The 21,521-nt window shown below is 34.8% G+C and overlaps 2 protein-coding genes across 3 annotated transcripts in view; one reads left to right on the plus strand and one right to left on the minus strand.

The window, feature by feature from the left end:
• B4GALT6 (beta-1,4-galactosyltransferase 6) overlaps positions 1-13,785 on the plus strand; it is a 30,432-nt gene extending 16,647 nt beyond the window's left edge. Inside the window, exons 4-9 of the mRNA XM_063394932.1 lie at positions 3,937-4,061; positions 4,555-4,671; positions 5,489-5,676; positions 7,908-8,030; positions 8,826-8,927; positions 10,199-13,785. Of these exons, the coding sequence (XP_063251002.1) occupies positions 3,937-4,061; positions 4,555-4,671; positions 5,489-5,676; positions 7,908-8,030; positions 8,826-8,927; positions 10,199-10,346 (803 nt within the window). The 3' untranslated portion in view covers positions 10,347-13,785. The remainder of the gene's footprint in view (positions 1-3,936; positions 4,062-4,554; positions 4,672-5,488; positions 5,677-7,907; positions 8,031-8,825; positions 8,928-10,198) is intronic.
• Positions 13,786-14,132: 347 nt separating this feature from the next.
• LOC134562277 (transthyretin-like) lies at positions 14,133-21,463 on the minus strand. 2 transcript variants are annotated; one of them, XM_063419673.1, is made up of 4 exons: positions 21,395-21,463; positions 19,592-19,722; positions 16,900-17,035; positions 14,133-15,149 (listed from the first exon to the last, which is right to left on the minus strand). In XM_063419673.1, the coding sequence occupies exons 1-4, from the start codon at positions 21,461-21,463 to the stop codon at positions 15,042-15,044; spliced, it is 444 nt and encodes a 147-aa protein (XP_063275743.1). In that variant the 3' UTR covers positions 14,133-15,041. The 2 variants fall into 2 exon arrangements, with proteins under 2 accessions (XP_063275743.1, XP_063275736.1); XM_063419666.1 differs by having other exon boundaries at positions 21,389-21,463.
• Positions 21,464-21,521: the final 58 nt, after the last annotated feature.

Here is a 21,521-nt window from a genome sequence, read left to right on the forward strand (position 1 = left end):
GATTTGTAGGGGAGAAAATTTCACATAGTTTCTGAAATTATTTGTGATGCATTCCAGAATTAGAACCTCTTGTCTTTTAGACACCTGATTTAATCTGTGGGCTGTCATTCAGCATGAGCAATTAATTAAATGTCTAATTTAATCTTCAGATTCATATCATACCAAAAAGTGTTGCTGGTAGCTGAACTGAATTCTGATCAATTTTTCTTCAAAGAAAAATAGTGGATTTCATTAGGATAATCTAGATTACCTTATAATTTTTTTAGAATCTCAACTGAGTTTATCTGTTAAAGAAAACAGAAACAATGCATGTTACCTGTGTTTGTTTTCAGTAATGTCAGAGTCCAAGCTTTTTTATATATTTTAAATATACAGACATGGAGCCAAAAGTATAGATCAGTTGCTTATGAAACTAAATCATATAGAAAACTGTTTTAAGACAGATAATAATTAGCCCCATGGTGTGATAATATCCTTATTTCAACCAATTTCCCTCCAGACATAGGGTTTGACTTTCAAAATCACATTTTTATATAATATTGAACATCTAAACAAATAAAACCAAATTATTTCAATAGTAAATATTTTAGCTACTTTTGGAAACATAAATAGTTCAGCAAATAGCAAATCTGGATTATCAGAGAAACAAGATGTGATGTTTTTGCTGGTTGAAAAATGCATATAAGTTAGTATTTTTAATGGCAGTTTCAAGGGATCTGGCAGTTGGAATTCTGTCAGATTAGTTCAAAACTAGGTAATTCTACCAGTAATTTCTCTATAGATCTTTGTTGCTCCGCTCCTTTTACTGTCTTTTTTTTGTTGTTGATTTTTTTTGTTAGTAATTGCTCTGTGCTTCTTCTATCCTCATATCCTGTTTATTTTAATAGAGAAATCATAATTTTAATAGAAAATAATTCACTGGATAAGTTACTTTTCAACAAAGAGATGTGTTTCTCTTTTAGGTTTCCGTGTATGCCATTTTAATCATCTTCTCTCTTTCTAGTTATAATCTAAATAAAGCATCTCCAAAGATCTTTTAATTCAATGAAATGTTGTAGGAAGTGTGAGATAGCCAGGGAAGACAGAGTGTTGAATTGTGTATACTTTGACATGCTTAATTAATCTGAGGTTATTATAGAAGTCAACTTTTCTTCTTTGCATCAACTTGCCAGATTTATATAATGAAAGGGGCATGGTAAAATCGTAATTGGTCTGAAGTACATATGCTCTTAAAATAGGAACAGCTGCTGCCTTTTTTGTGTGACTCAGTATACAGGTTATAAGCCACTGGTTGAGCAATGCTGTTGTAATTCGTAAGCAAAATACCTCTTCTTTGAGACAGAAGCAGTAGAAGAATCTGTGTGTCTGTCCTTTCGTTTGTAGATAAACTGATAATCCCAATCTTTCTAGACTGCATAATTTCTAAAGATCTTGTTATTCTATAATCTTTTGCACTGTAGGCTGTCTTTAATTTGACTTCTTTGTAAAGCATCATAACTGGCTTAAATCCTGGTTACAAAACAAATTAGTTTTGGAAAACTTCTATTTTTTTCACATAGCAGCAGTTAATACATTCCAGGATGAGATTTTCTATTTTTGTGTAATTAAATTGCATTGGCTCATATTAATGTGCAATCCATTATAAACTGTAAAACTGTCTTTCTGCATACTGCAGCATAGCTAGGTATTGCTTGTTTTGTTGTGCATGCTTCATTTTTTCCTTCAGTACCAAACCATCCTTTGTTATTTTAAATTAATTTTGCTTTATTGGTTTCTGTATCCATCTCATTTGTTGAATTATTTTTTTTCCGTCTTTTTCCTCTTCAAAATGTTTTTTGCTTTCTCAGCTTTCTTATTTTGTGGGTTGTATAACTAGGTTTTATTGCAGCCTGCTAGACACTGATGGAAATAATGAGTAATAAGTGCAGTTATTTACAGAGATGCCTTCTCCTGCCCCTCACCAGTGACAGGGAAAAAATGCTGATTTCTGTTCTCTCATCTCCTGTGTGCTTTTGCTAGCAGCAATACTTCAGGTGTTACTATAGCTACTTTTTGAACACTCTGCATGGAATTTTATCATGTCCCATAGAGTTAGAAGCACCCTTATCTAAAGGCTTTATCTAAATACTGTTCTACCATTTGATGTTTTTTTCTAATTTAAACTCTATAATCATCTGATCACATCTGAACTTTTCTTGGAAGACTGAGGTATCTAAATCACATCATGTGTTATTTCCTTCCTTTTCTCATGTAGTGATTGACCTTTATTTATCTTTATTTTCCTTTTAGATTCTGTATTTGAACTAAAAGGCTCTTGTTGTTTTTCTGTCTCTTGGTAGTTGAAATTGATTTTTCTAATTTAACTTTTAAAAAATTATTTTGTACATATTTATATACTGGTCCTTTGTTGATTGACCTTGGTTCTATATTTCATCAGATTTCTTTTTTGGGTTATTGAAGAGTAAGACACAACCACTATCATAATCTAAGCTTATTTTTAAAAAATTATTTTTATTTTGTTTTGCAGTATTTTAAAAATTTAAATCTCTGTAGGACTACCTTGCTCTAGTGTCTATCTATACAGGTTTTTTAGTGACTTCCGAGTTTCCTTTTTTCCTAAAATAATTAAATAAATGCAAGTTTCTTTAAATCTTCTCTTGAAATAGCTCCATAGTGTACTGTTATTGATAATTTTTCACCTATGATTTTACATTAAAAATAGTTACCCTCTTCATTTGCAAGTAGTACTATATTTAATCAATCCCAAACTAAAATGGCTCTTGCAATATTCTCTACCTTCTGAAAACAATAGTTATTTCTAGTATGTTCCAAAAATGTCAATGTTTTCACAAGATTTAGGTAACTAGTCAATTCAGTGACACAAACAGTCTGTTTGGCACAATAGAATCTTTTGGGTATGGACACATGGGAGAAGATGGGAGATGGGAGATGATTTTTTGACTGACTTTAAACCAACCCTCACCAAAATACTTAACTTTCTAGACAAAAGTAAGAAGAATATTTTATGGTGTTTGTCAGAAAGTTCTTGCAAGATTTTTATTTGTTGATTTAAAGAATAGTAGTTAGTGAAGAAAAACTTGGGCTTCTGGTTAATGAGTGTTCCATTAGTCTTCTCCCCAGATTTCCTTGATTCTTTCTATTGCTTTTGAGGGTATTTACTATGAATCATTATTTCCAGTTTTGAACTTTTTACACTTGCGAGAGCTGATGACTGACAGCTTTCAGCTGTCAACTAAGTGTTAATATTTTCCCATAGTAGGTACTAACCTGATTTTTTTAAAAATCATATTGTAGTCTTTATTATTTAATAACCTAATGAATTTCATTCTCATGCGTTTTGAAAATGCTTTTCCCATTGGGGTCATTAGTTCTACCAATGGTAATTCTCAAATTCAGCCCATTGATATGAATTGGTTTGAAGCAAATAATGGTGAATTAGTGGGTGAAGACTGTACAGGAAGTCTGCATATCATCTAAAATTTAAATTAAGGAAGTTTGTTGAGTGTAGTGATGATGCATTTTCTTTTAATGTGGAAGTGGAGCAGGAAGGCACACAGAATTTGAGTAAAAGTTCAGTAGTGCAGATGATGTAGAATTGTTAACAGTGGTACTTGAAATGAAAGGCAACCCAAATTTTCTGTAAGAGATGCAGAATTCAAAGTACTTTGCCTGTTCTGCGTCCTCTGAAACGGGTATTTTGTTTATAGCTTTTATGGAAAGAATGTTTTTTATTGAAAACACTAAAAATTCATTCTGTAAGAACTGAAGATTAAGAGGATAGTATAAATTGTTTTTTTCTGTAGTAGTGTAGCTACAAATTTCTGATGCCATTTGTCCATTAATATTCCTTGTAGTGTCAGGTCAATTGTCTTAATTGAAATTATTATATTAAGCTTTTTTTTTCCCTTTCTTTAGGAGGCCTTATTGATGTCAATATGAGTGAAATTAGTTTTGATGAAATTCAGCAACTGTTTTCAAAAGATTTAGACATTAAACCAGGAGGACACTGGAAACCAAATGACTGTAAGCCACGGTGGAAGGTTAGATGCTAATTTTCTGTTTTGGTTTATTTTTTCTTGTTAGTATATAAGAATAATTTACCCTTGCAAGCACTCAGTCTTTTGGTGCTATATATGTAGTATCTTACTGTATTTGTAGTGTGCCATCTGTGCTCAAGAAGAAACTTCAGCTAGGAGAAAAATTTGAAATGGATCAAGAACTTTTAAAGGTTCATTATCTGTAGTTACTAAATATTTCATCATATGGATGTAAATCTGTCCTATGTGTCTGTCACTTGACCTATAAATAGAAGCAAATGAACATAAAAGGAAAATCGTATTTACGCTTTACTCAAATTTTTTTCTTAATTATTTGAGCAAATTTCCAGCACACTTTCCTGACAGGAGCCAACATGTAAAACACTGAGCCAACTTAAATGTAAAAGTTGAAAAGCCACAGGAAACTTGATCTGCACTGAAAAATTAAAATTTTAAAATACTAATATAATAGCTGCCTTTTTTTTTTTCCCTGAAGGTGGCTATCCTTATTCCTTTTCGTAATCGCCACGAGCATCTTCCAATCTTTTTCCGACATCTGATACCTATGTTGCAGAAGCAGCGGCTGGAATTCGCCTTCTATGTTGTTGAACAGGTAACAGCATCTACTTGAAAAGTGACTTTCAAGATTCCTTACTAAAAGGGATTTGATATTTTTACTAAGATTTGGATGAACCCAGAATTTTGAAATGGTTACTCTACTCTTCTACTCCTTTAAATGAAAAAAGAAAGTTCACCTCCATTTCCCAGTTTAAGCAGTGGCCAGAGACATGATGCTTTTCTTCAAATATAGGCTGACATTTTGTAGGTAATAAGATGGCCTCTTAGAATCTATTGTCATTGCAAGTTTTCAAGGCAAAAAAGTAGGTCAGCAGCAGTGTTCCTCAGGGCTCAGTTCCAGGGCCTTACATTCAGTGGACTGAGGAGCTGAATGCACCATCAGCAAGTTTCTGATGATATCTAGCTGGGAGGTTGAGGTTGACTTTTAAAGGATGGGATTCTAGCAGAGGATTCTAGATAAATTGGATCATTGGGCAGCGATTAATGGGATGAAATTTAACAAGTCAAAATGTTGGACTCTGCACCTAGGATGGAGTACAGCCAGGCACAAGTGTAAACTGGGAGAGGAGTGACTGGAGAGCAGCCCTGCACAAAGGGATCTGGGGGCGCTGTTTGGCTGCAGGAGCCAGGCTCACTCCTGGCTCACAGGAGTCAGCATTGTGTGCCCTGGCAGCCAGGGGGGCAAACCCCATCCTGGGGTGCAGCCAACCCAGCAGGAGCTGCTGGTCAAAAGAGGCATCATTGTCAATTTTTTTGTGTATGTAGTGTTACACTATGTTTTTCTCATATTATTGAAATTTTTGTCTCTTCTTGATTCTTACGTCTCCTTTTTCTGTGTTTTCTGTGTGAAGACAGGTACACAACCTTTTAATCGTGCAATGCTCTTTAATGTTGGCTTCAAAGAGGCTATGAAGGATGATGTCTGGGACTGCATAATATTCCATGATGTGGATCACTTACCTGAAAATGACAGAAATTACTATGGGTGTGGAGAAATGCCACGCCATTTTGCAGCAAAGCTGGACAAGTACATGTACATGTAAGGAAATAGTTTTATTCACATTATTTCTTAAATACCCAGAAATATTTGAAAGTGTATGAATTTTGTGACACTATATACAATAGGTGAAAACAACAAAGCAGCTTCCTACTATGCTATTTACAGAAATGAATATTTAGTTACTAAAGGAAAGATTTCAATTTAGTGACTGCATTTGATATGTTACTAATTAGATATTATTTTGATATTATTTATGATTTTCAGTGCTGAGCTTGTTGCAGTGAGGTTGATCTCAAAAAAAAAGGCTTTGTATGTCAAGGGGGAAAATCCTGCCTAACTTACTAGAAACGATTTCTGGCTACATAAACACTTGTGCTGGTTGTTACAAAAGTAAAGGAGATAATTTGCAGTAAAATAACACAAGAGAAATGTCTTTATTTTCTCATAAATGTACACTTCTGTTTCATACTGCTTTTTAAACTGAAGATTTTCTTACTGCTAGACCATTTTGTATATTGTCCCTCAGTCTCATGACTTTTGGTGAATGTAGTGGGACCTGCAGTTTTTCTTACCTCTTTTTCTTCTGTCAGTTTACATTAATGATGTGTCACTTGCTTCTTAACACTCTGCTATCTCATGACATTCTTGGAATCACTTCATATAAAGCTGTAGCTTATTGCTTGCTACATGTATGTATTTGCTGTCCTGAACTTTATTTGTCAAATTAATCAACTTGACAACCTGGTCAACCAGCAGATCAAAAGCAATGCCTTGAAACCATGGCTCTGTCTGGACTTCAGGTTATCAACCAATCAGCAGTTAAATGTTTAAAGATTTCATGTGTATTTAAAAATAAATAAATTGGCACCTATGAATATATAAGAGATTTCATCTATCTTTGTATGTACTTATAAAACACTTTATGCATTTGTATAATGTCTAAATAAGTAAGTATTTACAGAATTGATAAATTTTCTATAAACAAAGTCAGATATATAAAATGCAAAAATAAATAAACCTCAGAAAGTCCCATTAACATTAAAGTGTCATATTCCAGCTGGTTTTGGTTTTGGTTGGTGGTCTGGTTTTGGATTGGCAATGTTTTCTTGTTGGTTATTTTGGAGGTATGTATGTGGAGGTTTTTTGAGAGGAAGGAGGTGAGTTAAAACACCTGCTCTTTCAGTTAAATGTTGAAAGGCAAATATGGTTGCAACCTTCTCCATATGCTATTAAGATTTGGTTGAGTCCTGTGTTTCCAGAGAGATCAGAAATTACATGATTGTGTATTTCTATTTTCTTTCCCCTTGCATTCTGGAGTTATTCAGTGTGGCCTAAGCAATGGTAAATCTTTTTGTAGGTGGTCTTAACCCATTGAAGGTTCCAGGTTTGGAAGTTTCTCTTGAGAGACTTTTGTTTTATGAAATTGTGTGCTGCTTCTGAAAGAAAGCTGCTTTACTGTAGCAGCTTCTGGGTTAAGGATGCAAGTTAATGTTAATGGGACTAAATATAGATACTTAAATGTTTTAGATTTTTTTTTTTAGACTGACAGAGTGTTTGGAGGACTGGAAATCACATTGGCTGGGGCATAGTATGTTATATGGATAGGCTGTTCATGTTGGCCAACTGCTTATTGCTTAATCATATGTGTTAACAAATACTGTTGCTTACTGACAGGATCCTGTAGATCCTTTTGATTCCAAAGTTTATCTTTTAAAAACTGGACAATATTTTTTTAAATCAGCATGCCATTCACTGTTTAATATGTAGTGTTAAACTGTTTCTCTCAAATTTTAACAGTTCTGTATAGTAATACATAATTATAAATAGTTATAAATAATTAAAATTATTTAATTGATGCATTACTGATTTGTAATTTTTCAGTTGATTAAAGAGGGTTTTTTCAGTTGAATAATGTCAACACAAATAGTTTGAGGGCTTCACTTAACACTTCAGCTGCGGGTCTAAATCAACCATCTGAAATACTTGGTAGACTTTTGTTTCATGTGTGTGATACTAATTGAAGCTACAGTTTAAGAGCATCTTTTATACAAATCTGACACTCCTGCAAACCTTATGTTCAGATTGGTGTGTGCTACTTCATACTGGCAATCTGTGTACCAGTTTCCCTTAGTAAATACATTCAGCCTCTGATCATGTCCTTAGTTTGGGGCCCTTTTTTTCTATTTTTTTTTTTTCCAAAGGTATTGTTCAGAGAGAAGGCTGCCTATCAAAGTTCAGCTAACAATATAGAATTTGTCTTTTGTTTCCAGCCTTCCTTACAATGAGTTCTTTGGTGGTGTGAGTGGCCTGACAGTGGAACAATTCAGGAAGATCAATGGTTTTCCAAATGCCTTTTGGGGATGGGGTGGAGAAGATGATGATCTTTGGAACAGGTGAGCTTTGAGTGCTTAGGTCTTTCTGTACCATCCACCCTTTGAGATCAATTAGGTGCTTTTTGTTCTATCACTTGTTACCTTTTTGTAATTTGTGTTCAGTGGACAAATTCTACGTAGTTTGCTTCAGAAATATGAGAATGTACCATTTGAAGGGATAAGTATGAGGTTCTTTTTTCTTGGCCTTGGGACAACTAGCAGGTTTTTAAGATCTAGGTCTTGTAACAGATATAACAACAGGTAACCATACTCAGCATATTGCATCAGTGTTACTGCTAACATGATGGAATGCCATCCCACAGACATGTAGTGCAAGCATGAGTTTCATGTCTTAGGGGCAGTGTTTGAGAGAGAGGTTAATTTGTGAATATATTGGTGGTCCCAGGCTGGACAATGGACAGCCCTGCTCATGGCATTGCCAACTGCTCACAGTGAATGAATCTCAACTGTTCTTACTGACCTGTTGAAAGTGTTTGCATGAGTTATATATAAAGAGATATCTTTTAAAGGGCTGGTTTGTTTTTATACTTTTTTCTTGCTATTTTCATGCTGTTATGCTGGAACAAGCAGGAAATATTAGATATGAAATTAATTACTGTTACTACTTTGCACTTTGTTTTGCCGGCTTTTTCAGTTGTTGGGTTTGGAGTGTTGCAGGTTTTTTTAGGAAGAGAATGTCAGTGAACATAAAGACTTAGCTATAAAATATGTGATGTGTATTTTTCACTTTTGCTTTAACTTGTATGGCAAGTTGCAAGAAGATGTTTTTACAAATGTTTATGTGTTATACTGCAGGGTTCACTATGCTGGATACAATGTAACAAGACCAGAAGGGGATTTAGGGAAGTACAAATCCATTCCTCATCATCACAGAGGTGAAGTCCAGTTTTTAGGACGGTAAGAAAAACAGACAAATATTCAAGTACTACAGCTGAAGATGTAATTTTTTTTTTCTTGGATGGACATATATGAATAAGCAGTCAGTTCTTAGCAATGTTATTTCCTCTTTGGTGCTAAAATTTGTATTTTCTTAAACACATTATGTTTGCTGTTCAGATATTTTTTTATTTAACCATGAGAGAGACTAAATTTGCATGTCAGAAGATATTATCATCATAACCTTTGATCCATAATGTTATTGTTCCAGAATAGTTTGGGGATTAGTGCTGGCAGGGCTCCATTAGTTGACTATTTTGGATATTTTGCAAAAGGAAGCATTGCAGCTAGGGCAAAGGACTCCTGCATGAAAACTGACTTTAAAACTCCTCAAGGATTGATTTCTTCCCTCATATTTCATTCTTTTCTGAGATACAGATCTTCTAGTTTCCTGCATACATTGATTTAAACTTTTTCTTTCCAAGTTCCTTTTTTTTTTTACTATAAAGATACAAAACACTTAAACTGGCCAGTAGGTTCTGGCTGCCCTGGAATGGAATAGAAACCAGAATGCATCAGATGAGCTACACATAAAATTTAGAAGGTGAAACACAAAATAAAAGGTTTATAATATGTGTTTTAAGGTAACTAGAAATACTGCTCAATTCTGTCATCAATGGATGTCTTTTTCTGGGAATATATATTTTTCTCTTTTATTCATAATTTTGAATTGTGAATAAAATTATACACATGTGCAGTAGAGATGAGTAAATCTGTTACAGGAAACTAAAATATATATATGGGTAATCAGGGGGAGGGGAACTTTTTTAATCTAAACAAATTTAGATGTTTGCAAATGCAGGAGTCTCAAGAGTGAAATGAAAATCATTTCAGACATTTAAATGTATAATGAAGAACAGTGAAGTTTCCTAAATCTTTTCTGAACTCCTTAATTGAATTTTGTAGCAAAAGAATGTGAAGAAATTGAATAATCTTTAAAAACCTATTTAGTTTGGGACCATAAAAAGTTTACATATTGAATACCTCCTTTGATATTTAGCCTTAATGTTAACTTGTATATGTGACCATAAAATCTAACTGTATTAAAAATCTTTAAAAACTTGCTTTTAAACCTAAGGTAGGTGATTTCATAATTTCAAAGATCTGAAAGGTAGTTTCAGAATTTAAGGTATATTTCAAAATTAAATAACTGTCGCAGTATCATGTCTAACATCAACTGAATTGTTTCTTGCAAATCTGTCTCAATTTTCTTCTTCCCACTCCTTCTGCAGATACAAACTTCTGAGGTATTCCAGAGAACGCCAGTATATTGATGGGTTGAACAATTTAGTATATACTCCTAAAATAATTGTCAGTAGATTGTATAAAAATATAACTGTTAATCTCACACCAGAACTCGCTCCTGTTAGAGACTATTGATGGAAGTGGAATGGCAAGATATCCTACCAGAATAAACTTTTAACACTGGAAGCTACTGATAAACACTGTAAAACAAAACCAACAAACAGCAGCTTAGAATTAGAGTTTTTTGACCAACTGATGATGCATATTTGGGATGAGAAGTGATTGTATGGACCATGCATTTTGTTCTGAAAGAAAAGCCAGCAGCTACCACTCAGATGTTTACAGCATGAGACTACTGTTCAAGCCTTCATTCTTCACACTCTCTATCTGAACTACTCAACTAAATAAACTGCAGAAAACAGACTTGTAGCTTCTCTGGAAGTAAGGACAGAGGCCTCTTCCAGGAATTTTTTATACTAAACTGCCCCTCCTCATATTTAAATGAATGCTTTTGTTTATTTTTAAAATGTGTTTTGTAAATATGTGATGTAAATTAATGTGTGTACATTGCTTTTCAATTGTTCAATATTTTATTCTTCAGTATGTATTTGAGTGTGTCGTTTGAATTCTATAGGAATGTTTTTATTAGCATGAAAGAACAAGTGTAAAATGTAAGTATGCTTATAAAAAGGTTATACCTTATGTTAAATGAAGGAAATATTAATTGTTGGCCAGCTATGACTGTAAACTGTTATACTAGTTTTGAGCTCTAGGCCTCCTGCATATCTATATAGAAAAATCAATTTCTTATATGAACCCACTAGAAAGAAAGCTTTGAATTTTATTTATTGCCAGCAAAATTGTATGATACCCTGCCTGCCATCTGAATCGTATTTATATGCATATTGCATGTGTATAGCAGAAAATCTTGCAGTTGTTGCATATTATGATCTACAGGAACTCTTAACTGTTTCCAAGTGTGCCACTAGTGTCAATGTCAGGGATTTTAATGCCTAAAATGATGTGTCTGGGTGCGTACAGTATTTTGGTATTGTTGTTTTTTTTTTCTTTTTCTTTTTTTTTTTTTTTTTTAATTTTAGTAAACAGCACTTTTATTCCTCCAAAATCAGAAGAGCCAAAAATGTGTCTTCATTGGAAGAATATTAAAGTTAGATTTTTAAGAGAATAATAAAACATAGTCTAATAGTTCAGATGCTTGCAGTCTGGGATTTTCAGAAGCACAGTGTTGGTCGCACTGTTCTGCTGATGAGGATGGTGATGACATAAGCAGAACAGAAAGCAGGCCAATCCCAAGTGCTTTTTAAAATTCCACTCATAATATATTATTCAATATAGCTATTTAAGGGCCTGTTCTGGTAGAGTGCTGAGTGCTTCTATGATGCACTGAGGATCCTCAAGTCGATGACTGTCAATGAGATTGAGGTTGCACAGTCCTGCTAAGGATTGGTCCTACCTGTTTCTCTATTTTAGTGGTGTTAAATGTATGAGTAACTAGTCTCTTTCCTTATCTTCTTATTTTCTCTTTGCTTGTAATGTTATGCGACCTGAAAGTATCCCACTGCTAAGCATTATTATATTTCCTAATATTTTTTTAAGTCCCTTGTTAATACAAAGGAAGAGGACCAGGTCATTTATTTTCTATGTTAATGCAAATATAGTGACCAAGATATACTAAACTCTTTCGTTTGTCACAGTTACTCAACTCTTTAGGAACCAAAGACTGATTTCTGCTCCCATAAAGAATGGAAAGCAGTATATATAATAAGGATTGTTTATCCATGGAGTGTTCTGTAAGAGTGTTGACAAAGAATCTTAACTTTAAGTCATTACTATATGTTGGTTTCCTGAATTGCTGCCGCAGATGGTGTGGTGCTTTTTTGTATATTTTAAGTTTGTTTGCCATAAACACCATTTATTTCTTTGGTGTCCCAGCAGCAAATTTTGCCCTTAGCCATCCTTTAGTAACGTTATGCGCTTAGCTGTAGGCATCCCAAATATTTAGTAGAAATATTGTTATTTAATTTAGTAGTTGAGAACAATTGTAAGGGATATTTTACACCATACTGGAATTACCTTAATATCTACCAGTTAATCTAATATGCTGTAGGAATGATGTAATACACTGAAAATAATTAAAAGCATAAAGTGAAGAAAACATCCTTCAAAAGCATGCTTAAGTGGTTTGCTCACCTCTTGATAGATTTTTTTACAACTGGGTGTCTAGAACATTCCGAAACATATGGAGAAAGCATAGATAATGCACTGTATGAACAATCATATCTTCAAAATAAAATTAGTCTTATTTCATAGCAGACTAATACAGTTCTTTAGGAACAGTTGAATAAATTTTTAAATCCCTCATGTAATTTTGAAGTGATTTCTGGTTTTCAGTACAGGTTCACCTACGATTTCACACCTATGATTATGAAACATCCTCTGGTACCGTAGGTCTGTACTGTTTTCTGAAGCATGCTTTTGTGCCCATTTCTTAGGCATTCTGTGAAATTTATGTGCAATTAAAAAATCTGATGCATATATATGTATATATACTTACATATATACATACTATATTACACATATGCTGTGGCTGAACTAATATAACTTTACAGCTTCAAGTGATTGATCATGTGTGGTCCTAGAAAAATGTGATTTAAATCAGTATGTGAATGGATTGTGACGTATAGCTGAGTTCTTAAAAAGTTTACATTTTGGTGCCCCAAAATGATGGATGTTAAACTATGAATTGTTGACCAGCACTCTTCTCTAAATACCTTTTATCACTTTGTTTGGAAGTTCTAGAAGTTGCCATCTTAAATGACATCAAAATAGTGTTTGTATACTACCTGCTTGAACTCAGTACTCTCCTGTAGTGAATTTTAACATAGACAGTGCCTTCAAACAAAATAAATACAATGCAGAGCTAAGAGTTGTGCACGTTCCTTTTGATAATTTCATGGTTCTTGTAAAATATAGAGAGAAGCCAATCACATTGGCTTTTGCATTGCTGACAAGGCAAATAAGGGTCATCTTCAAGGAGTGAACATGGAGGGAGAAGAAGGGAGTATTTTACAAGACTCTGAAGGTCTTGCAAATTAGCAAGTAAAAACATTACAGAAATATTAGGAGTAGAATCTGGTTAATATGCTAAGATAGTCTCAAGCCCATTTTCTATGTTTCAGATTTAAGTAAGAGAATATAAAATATAAAGTCCATTTTGCAAATAGGCAGTGTATTGAAAAACAAGTGCAAAATGTCCTTTTTCTTGGATCTTGCCACTCTATTTTTCTATTGTTATGTTTACTAATTGTAGTGGGTTACTTATGAGCCAGCTGTTTAAAAAAGTTAAAAGGATCCATTGCATATCAGCAAGTGGAAGTGTACTTAAGGTTATTTTATTTGTAGAGGTATGTAAGATAGGCTTAATGAAAAAATGCACTGAAACAAATGCTGGGAATTTCCTGTGTACTATCATATTTTTGGGTTTTTTTTGTTGTTCATGAAAATGTTTGTACTTTTTTATCATTGTCTTTTATGAAATATAATGTTCTAAATATTGTGTTTGTTTGTTTATTCTGGGATTCTGTAGAAAAGATAACATCTTTGCGTTTGTTTCTAGAAAAAATGCTTGTTTTTCTAGTGCTCAGTACCTCAAAGTAACAGCCAAAAAGAAAGGACACTCCTGTCCAAATAGATCAGCTTAGGCTGTGATGGGATCAAGCCTTAGGCTAGTAGAGCGTTTTCCCTTTCTTTGTATTTATATGCTTGCAGCTTTTGGTTTTATTAGGTGAAGTGACTCAACCTTTTCACATACTTTTCCAAGACAGGGTTGCTATTCTGTTGAAATCTTCTAATGGTTCTTTCCTATATAGGGATTACTAGAACGGGAATAAAAGGATTCATCCATATTTCTCCTAGCATTAAATAGGAAACTGATATTCTCAGGATTCATCAGTTATCCTTATTTTTATTTGCATTTTACAGCTATTGCAGAAGTGTCTGATGGATTGAGGTATGCAAGTGATTCTGAGGAGTACTTTAACTGGGGCCAATATTTGCAGAATTTTCTGCAAATACCTAAATAAGCTTCTTCAGGCATGTTTGAGCTATATACTTTTCCAAAACACAGGCTTCTTGTCTGTCCTTGGAAGTGACACTAGTTATGATATATTGGAAAACAAGAAAGAAGGCATTTTAGGTATGTGTAGCCTGCTTAGCATCTTTGGATGCTGTTCTACCACACTTCAGTTTTACCTGTTTTCACTTCTGAGTCTTCAAAATCAGAATTGAGAGGTGAGTTTATCTTATAATTATGTGGGGCCCTGAGTAAGTAGTCTCATGGACTTCATCTGTTGTGGGTTTCATTAATAAAACAGGAGATGGTAGTGGTGGATTGTATTTTCTTACTGCTTACTTTTCGTGAGACACTTTTCACAGATGTGTTTTGTTCAATTCCTTTGCAAGAAGAAATTTAGTATATCTACTTCATGGAAGACTTTGGTTTATTCTCAGAGTCCCCATAATGGAATTTCAATATATTTTTTCCTAAGGTAATGTGTTTTTTCCAAATACTAAACTTTTACTCAGAAGGGCAATGCTGACAATACAGAAATGCAGAATACTTTTATTCAGAAGAGTATTTGAAAACAAAGTCAATACACTTTCTTCCTAAAGGTAACAAAGTGAATAAAAATCTTACTGCTAGTGACTTACGATGAAATCTAAAGCTGTTGATACAGTCAGATATTAAGTCCTTATCATTTATGGAAATTTTAATTTTTACAACTGATTTTTCTTGTTTATTGTCATCTTCTATTCCACTGGCTCGCTGACCACTGCTGTAGTTGAGTAAGAGAAGGGACTAAGGACAACAACAATCTTGTAATGCCGATTACCAGCATCGTTAGCTGTGAACACCACCTGGAAAAAGAAAAAACAAATATGAGACAAAATGAGAAGTGACCTCTAGATAAAAGCCTAGATGGAACCATTGTCATCATTGTACGTAACTTCACATGAAGCTTCAGAAATATTCTTGCTCTGAACTGTGACTGCCTGTAACACAATTTTTCCACAGGTTAAATATCCTTTTTTAAAAAGTATAAATATCACATTGTTTATGACTTTATTCAATTTATTTATTATCCAAATTGGCATTTCCTTGTCAGTACTCATAAATAGCAACAAGACTTTTTTTCTTGTTTCCTTATGGCTTCCTTATGAATGTCTACTATGAGCCCCATTGATTTTCTTTATAAAAAAAAAAAAAAAAAAAAAAAAAAAAAAAAAAAAAAAAAAAAAAAAGCTATCCCGTTTGCCCATTCTTTCCAGTGTTGGAATGCTTTTGTTGCTGTTATGTTCTGTACTTCAAGGAACAGAATTAAACAGTGCCTACACTACCTATCATTAGGCCAGAGTATAAAACAATAATTTCTTTACTTCTACTTCAAAATTTAGTAGTTAGAGAAGGACTGCATTAGTTATTTGGCCACAGCAAGATAATGACCTACATATGAATGATTTACCACAGCCCTATTAATGTCTCCCTGACCAGCACATCCTGTCCTTTGATTTCTCACTCCACATAATACATTATTTTGTGTTGTGAGATGAGAGGTGTCAGCTTTTAAAATAGACAGTTTAATAGCATTCTGTGATGCACAACTTGTACTCCTTTCAACATTATTAAAAAGGATGCATATGAAACAACTGAGCAAAATGTTTTCCCCTACTGAGGCTTATTTTGAAGAAAGAAGGCTCTTGCACTGTGAATTAATTTCCAATCAACCATTATCTTGATATACAATCAATTTACTTGCATGCTGTAAATCTTTCATCTTTCCTTTTTCATTTCAGTTCTCACAGAAGGCAAGGCTCTCCAGCATTAGCCTTCATTACTGTCTAGTATAAGAATGTCATCTTTTGTTTGTTTCAGGAAGACAGAAAATTTAATCCAGGTGTTTGCCACATTTTCTCCATGGAGACAAGGAACAGCTGAGCAGATCTGTCAGTCTGACAAACACCTAATGTAGAACTGCTGCTACTGAAAGGTGATAGGAAAGCACTAATGCTGTTGAGGGGAAGGAGACAGTCCCCAAGGAGTCCCAAACCTTGCAGCAGGCCTCACAGGGTACCTGGTTTGGAACACCTTCCTCTAACTAGTTTATTTGTGCCATGAAAATAAAAGAGGCAAGTTGTACTTTTTTTTTTTTTTTTTTTTTTTTTTTTTTTTTTTTTTTTCTGTTGTAAACTGGGACTCCAATCATCCAGAACATTGTGCATATTTTTGTTGTCTTTAAAAATCTAAATTATGAACTTTGTCTGTAGCCATACAAATACTGTCTCTGAAAGGAAGAAAAATGCTTCTCCCAGGAGACTTCACAAAGTACTCCACTTGTCCCTCAAACAATCACAAAAACAATAATGGGCTTAAGCAGAGGTAGAAGGATGGAAAACCTCTCCATAAATAACACATCTAGGAGCTCTGAGACTTATGGGGGAACTAGTAGCTAGGTTCTGTCATGACTGTTGCTACAAAGCTTTGAGACCATGGATTTAATGTGAAAATATTTTAAAGTGAAAATAAACTTCACCATATGCAGTTAGTAACTGAAGTCTACACATATTATGTATCTTTGCAACTGAAGTAGAGGAAAAAAGGAATACTCACATCAGCATGGTGGTGGAACGGATTCAAGCCCAGACTCTTCCAGTAAGAGGCTGTATCAAGCTCAAGCTTGTATAACCCTGCTACAAATTGTTCTTTAGTTGTAAGCTCTGGGAGGCCTCCTTTGTCATTGGTTTGTCTGTGTAATGGTAGAAGAACACACTTTTATAGTTTGGTTAAAAGCCTGAGAAAGATGCAGTTTTTAGCAATTGAACTTGAGTGATGTGTGGCTTAAGTAATAGGATGAATACTTCCATTGATCTGGAATGGCTTATGTCCATCTGTATTATGGATGCCTCAGAGCTTATCTTGGCATTTGCTACTTCCACAGTGACCATAGCAGATGGCTGCCTGCCATCTCACTCACTCTGCATGGTTTGGGGGTGAGCCAAAAACTGGCATTATTGTTCAGAGACTCTTGGCAGAATCTTGGAGTTAATTAAATGAACCTACTCAGAGAGAAAACATCACCAGTTCTGTAAGCAGTGTGGAAGCTCTTTGATGCTCTAACTGCAGCTAAGTAGGCTCAATTGTCCTGATTTTTCCATGGTTTTCTTTCTTATTTATATGTATTGAGTTGTTTCATCAGTGTAAATATTGTTTACAATTGGCTATTAGAAATTTGAGATCTGCTATTTGAAATGACCATAGGTCAGCTAACAGTGTAGCCTCATAGAATTCCTTGTGGTTTGTATTGGCCTCAACAAACAGGCAGTTTTGTTTGATTTGAAGATACTGTCAGTGTTAACTAAAGCCCTAGGAATGGTTTGAAACCATACATCTTTGAACACCAACCCATTTAGGGGTCAGAAGAAATACTGAGTGCTGTCTCTCAGACATGTCTCTTTTTTGAAACACCTTTCTGTGAAGTAAGTTTTATAATACTAGGGGGTTTTTTAATCAGGTAGGTTATCCACAAATAACAGAGCTGCCAGTGCCTGATTTTGGTATCTAAAGACCACTGTCTTGTGTTCTAGCTACCAATTTTTTTCTAAATATATTTTATTCAAATTGCATGCAGAGAAAAATAAAGTCATTATGATTTGTTTTTTCATGTGGCTTAGAAAATAAAGTATAGGATACCACTTATATCTTATAAGATGCTCCATAGTCAGTTATCAGAAGTTTTATATCCATTCAATTGTCTCTTTTTTTTCTTTGTCATAGATTGATCTTTGCAAGATAACTGGTTGCTTCTCTAAAAATCTTTTTCGGATAATACCAAATGCATCTTTGATTGAGAATATTTGTTTCAGCATCTCTTGCTAGCATTCAATTATTTACAAATTTTCAAGGTGGGAGAGGTTGATTTAGTATTAGCATGATTTTTGCTTACCTTATCCTGAGGTAATTTTGCTCCTTGTTTCAAATATTAAATGTGTTTTTAAGACTTCAGTCAACATCCAGCTGTTATGAGTATCTTTAGATAGAGTCTCTAAGCTCAGAAATGAAGATAAGTGAACTGAACAGTCTTCCTGGAAAATTTCACTCATTTACAGTGATAGAATATGTGTGAAATTGTCTTCTCACTTGAGGGTGTGAGGCAATTTAGGTAGGACAATATGAATAGTTTTCCCCACATTGTACAAGTATATGTGGCCTTCACTGTACCTCTGTTTTTCAAGGACACCTGAGAGCAGTGTTGCTTGTGGCAGCCCACTGCTCTGCAACACCAAAGAGCCATACAAACAGTTTCTACTGGAATTTCTAGAAATGCATCTGAGTCTGGGATTCCACTGTTGAAGTTCATGGGCTGTGCCAGCTTTAGCCCTTGAGAGCCCTTTCTCACTATTTTTTTAAGGTGGAATAGACTGTTAGCCTACCTGGAAAGGTCTCAGGTGAGACTTTGCAACTATCATGAGGAGCTAGGTGTGGAAGTGCAATATTGCTTGGTGAATAAAGAATGCTCATTCTGTGTATCCCCTAAGTTTAATTTTAAGTCCAATTTAATGTCAGACTACACTTTTAAGTAAAAATTGTTTTTTATTTTTTAAAGTGTTAATATATACTAAAATAGAGGGCAATTAAAAAGTCATTGCATTTTAAATTCTACAATAATGTTTTTTAAGAGACATGGCAATATTTATATATCTGGAGATTCTTTTTTGTTACTGGAGGTATGATTTCTTCTCTGTGGGGGAGAAGGTGAGAAAGATTTATCCACAAATTATCTCCTTTTGGCTAAGTCCTTTATCTTGAAGTAAAGAAGGCTATCAAATATGATGTGGTATATGTTCAAAACAGTTTCTTTTTAAAACTGTGGTGTTGTAAGAAATGAAAATCCATTTAGAAAGATGGAAAATGGCCAATAAAGGTAGGATTGGGTTCAAAATGTAATTGTCTGATTCTTCTGGTAACAATGCAGCAGTTCATTGGTGGATACTTAAAGGTAATATAGACCTTTGCAATGAAATTAAAGAGAAGTGATGACTGAATTAAAGGATAGCTTAAAATACTTTCTTGTGTTCATAGGAATTAGAAGGCATTATAAAACAATTTTGATATTTGAAACTAGTAGTACATTTAAAAGACAGTCTACAGGAAGTTAATTCAATTGTATATTATCTTTCCTCTGAGCAAAACAGACATCTCACTTTAGAGAATATGGAACTTTAGGCAAGAGATTATGATCTTTCAACTATTTGCCTCTTCCAGTTGCCTTTCCCATCTTCCACTCTATTTCAGTGTGACTTACTTTAAATTTAACAGTTCCCAAGATCCATCTGCAGTTTCTTTATATAGTTTAACTGGAACATTTGGAGCTGGACTTCCTCGGACTGAGTCCACAACTTTTACGAAAAGAGGATGCTTGGCATCAAGAGTGTCCTGCAATAGGAGGAGAGAATTTTTATGTTGCAAGAAGGGCAAGTGATGGTTCATCATAAAGCAATAAGGAATATTATTCTTCAGATCTACAGTGGAGACTATATTTTCCACGAGAAGTTTGCTGTGTACAGAGGAAGCATAATCTGAAGCTTTCTGGAGACTGGAGATGGTGGAGCCAGGAAGGAAGGTTTCAGGAGTTGTTGGGCATGTAGCCATGTATACCAGGGAGGCATTGCAGCTGTGAGACCACATTTCTATTTTTTCTTTGGCATGGCTTAGCTACACATCATCTCCAGCATGAAGTTGTAACTAAATTGTGGGCTCGACAGGAAATAATTACATCCTCAAAGGTAGTAGGAATGTTTAAAAATCTGCCAGCCCTTCCTCTGTATTTTGGACTGGCTATTTGAGTGCAGCTTTCTGGATTTGAGAGCCTCTGATACCTTGTTGCCATAGAGTTACCTCTGTTGCCACGGAGTTACAGTTCTGCTGTAGACATGATAAGAACCACATACAGACTCTCTCCTAACAGCATGTTGAATCAGATTTGTCAACTGCGAGGAAAACCTTCCTTCAAATACAGGATTGCTATAGTTTCATCCCAACATATTCATCACAAGCAGTGATTATGGCCTCATGTTTTACCTTTTCAAAAACAGAGCTGTATCAGGGCTTTGACTCTACCTAATTCTTCAGATGAAGAGTGAGGAAATAGAGCTTTGTAGAAGATGACAATCAGAGATGATGTCAAAACAGCAGTTGTTGATATCCATTTAATCATTGTAAAATGGATTGTGATGTAGATGGCTAAAAACTAGGAGCCCTCTCTTTCATGCCCTCTTACAATCTGGAATGTTCCACGGGCCAGGTGCCCTGTCTAGGATCATGCCAATGTATCAGCATGTATCTGTACTGCCTGTATGCCCAGATTCCTCATGTTCCCTTTCTGGAATGTCCTCCTCGCTGGTGTTACTCGTGAGGCCTTGGCGAGAAAGGCTGCTTGCCACCGCTGGTTTCCCTGACTTTTACAGCCTAGGACCTCAGTGGAAGCCTAATTCCTCAACAACGTTAGTCAGAGTTGAGAGGAAAAGATCGGAGTTGAGAGGCAAAATGAGTAGTTGAGAAGAGGCTGGTGTAGGAGAATTTCAGGCTCAAGCATCTGAGTCTTTAGCTTGCTCTCCTGGGATAAATGAACCCTCTGGAAGAAGAATTCTGACTTTAGCTCTGTTCTTTACTTATGTGGGATTAAGCTGTAGAGGCTAGAGCAGTAAGGCAGAGGTCTAGAGAAGGCCTTTCTCCAGCATGGATTTTGCAACAGGAGATGAAATTCCTCATGACCCAGCTTGTTCATTATGTTATGAATGCTCAAGGTTTTTTGTCTAGTGAATATGATAGTTTTTTCTTTCTTGTTTTACATTGTTTTTCATGTAGTAGCTGTGTCTAATGACAAGTGCTACTTCTCTACCATAAAATCCTCTCACTAATCGCTAGAGAAGGAGAAAGAAGGACCAGAAAAGAGCAGCAGCAGAGAACTACAGTCAGTACATACTGTAAAATCAAAATAACAATAACAAAAAATTGAATTTTTTTTTTTTTCCTACACTAACTAAAAAATAATAAAAGAAAAATTGGGACTACATCAGTAGAAGGACTTCAGTTCTGAGACACTTACCGATGGTGCAGCTTCGGAGCAAAGTGCCAGGCCAGCTAAGAAAACCAGAAATACAGAGTGGAAAGCCATTTTGCCTACCACTAGGAAGTCTGTGTCAGCAACCAGAAACTGGTGGGAGCTGTGATTT

Source organism: Prinia subflava, chromosome 1 (assembly GCF_021018805.1).
Source record: "Prinia subflava isolate CZ2003 ecotype Zambia chromosome 1, Cam_Psub_1.2, whole genome shotgun sequence".
Taxonomy (NCBI): Eukaryota; Metazoa; Chordata; class Aves; order Passeriformes; family Cisticolidae; genus Prinia; species Prinia subflava.

What these genes read in the sequence shown, in the direction of transcription:
- LOC134562277 (XM_063419666.1), bottom strand. Translation starts at nt 21,463, where the DNA reads ATGGCTTTCCACTCTGTATTTCTGGTTTTCTTAGCTGGCCTGGCACTT. An exon ending in TGGGAACTGTTAAATTTAAA is followed by an intron (nt 17,036 to 19,591) that starts GTAAGTCACACT and finishes ACCATTACACAG; the next exon opens with ACAAACCAATGACAAAGGAG. An exon ending in CGTTCCACCACCATGCTGAT is followed by an intron (nt 15,150 to 16,899) that starts GTGAGTATTCCT and finishes TTCTTTTTCCAG; the next exon opens with GTGGTGTTCACAGCTAACGA.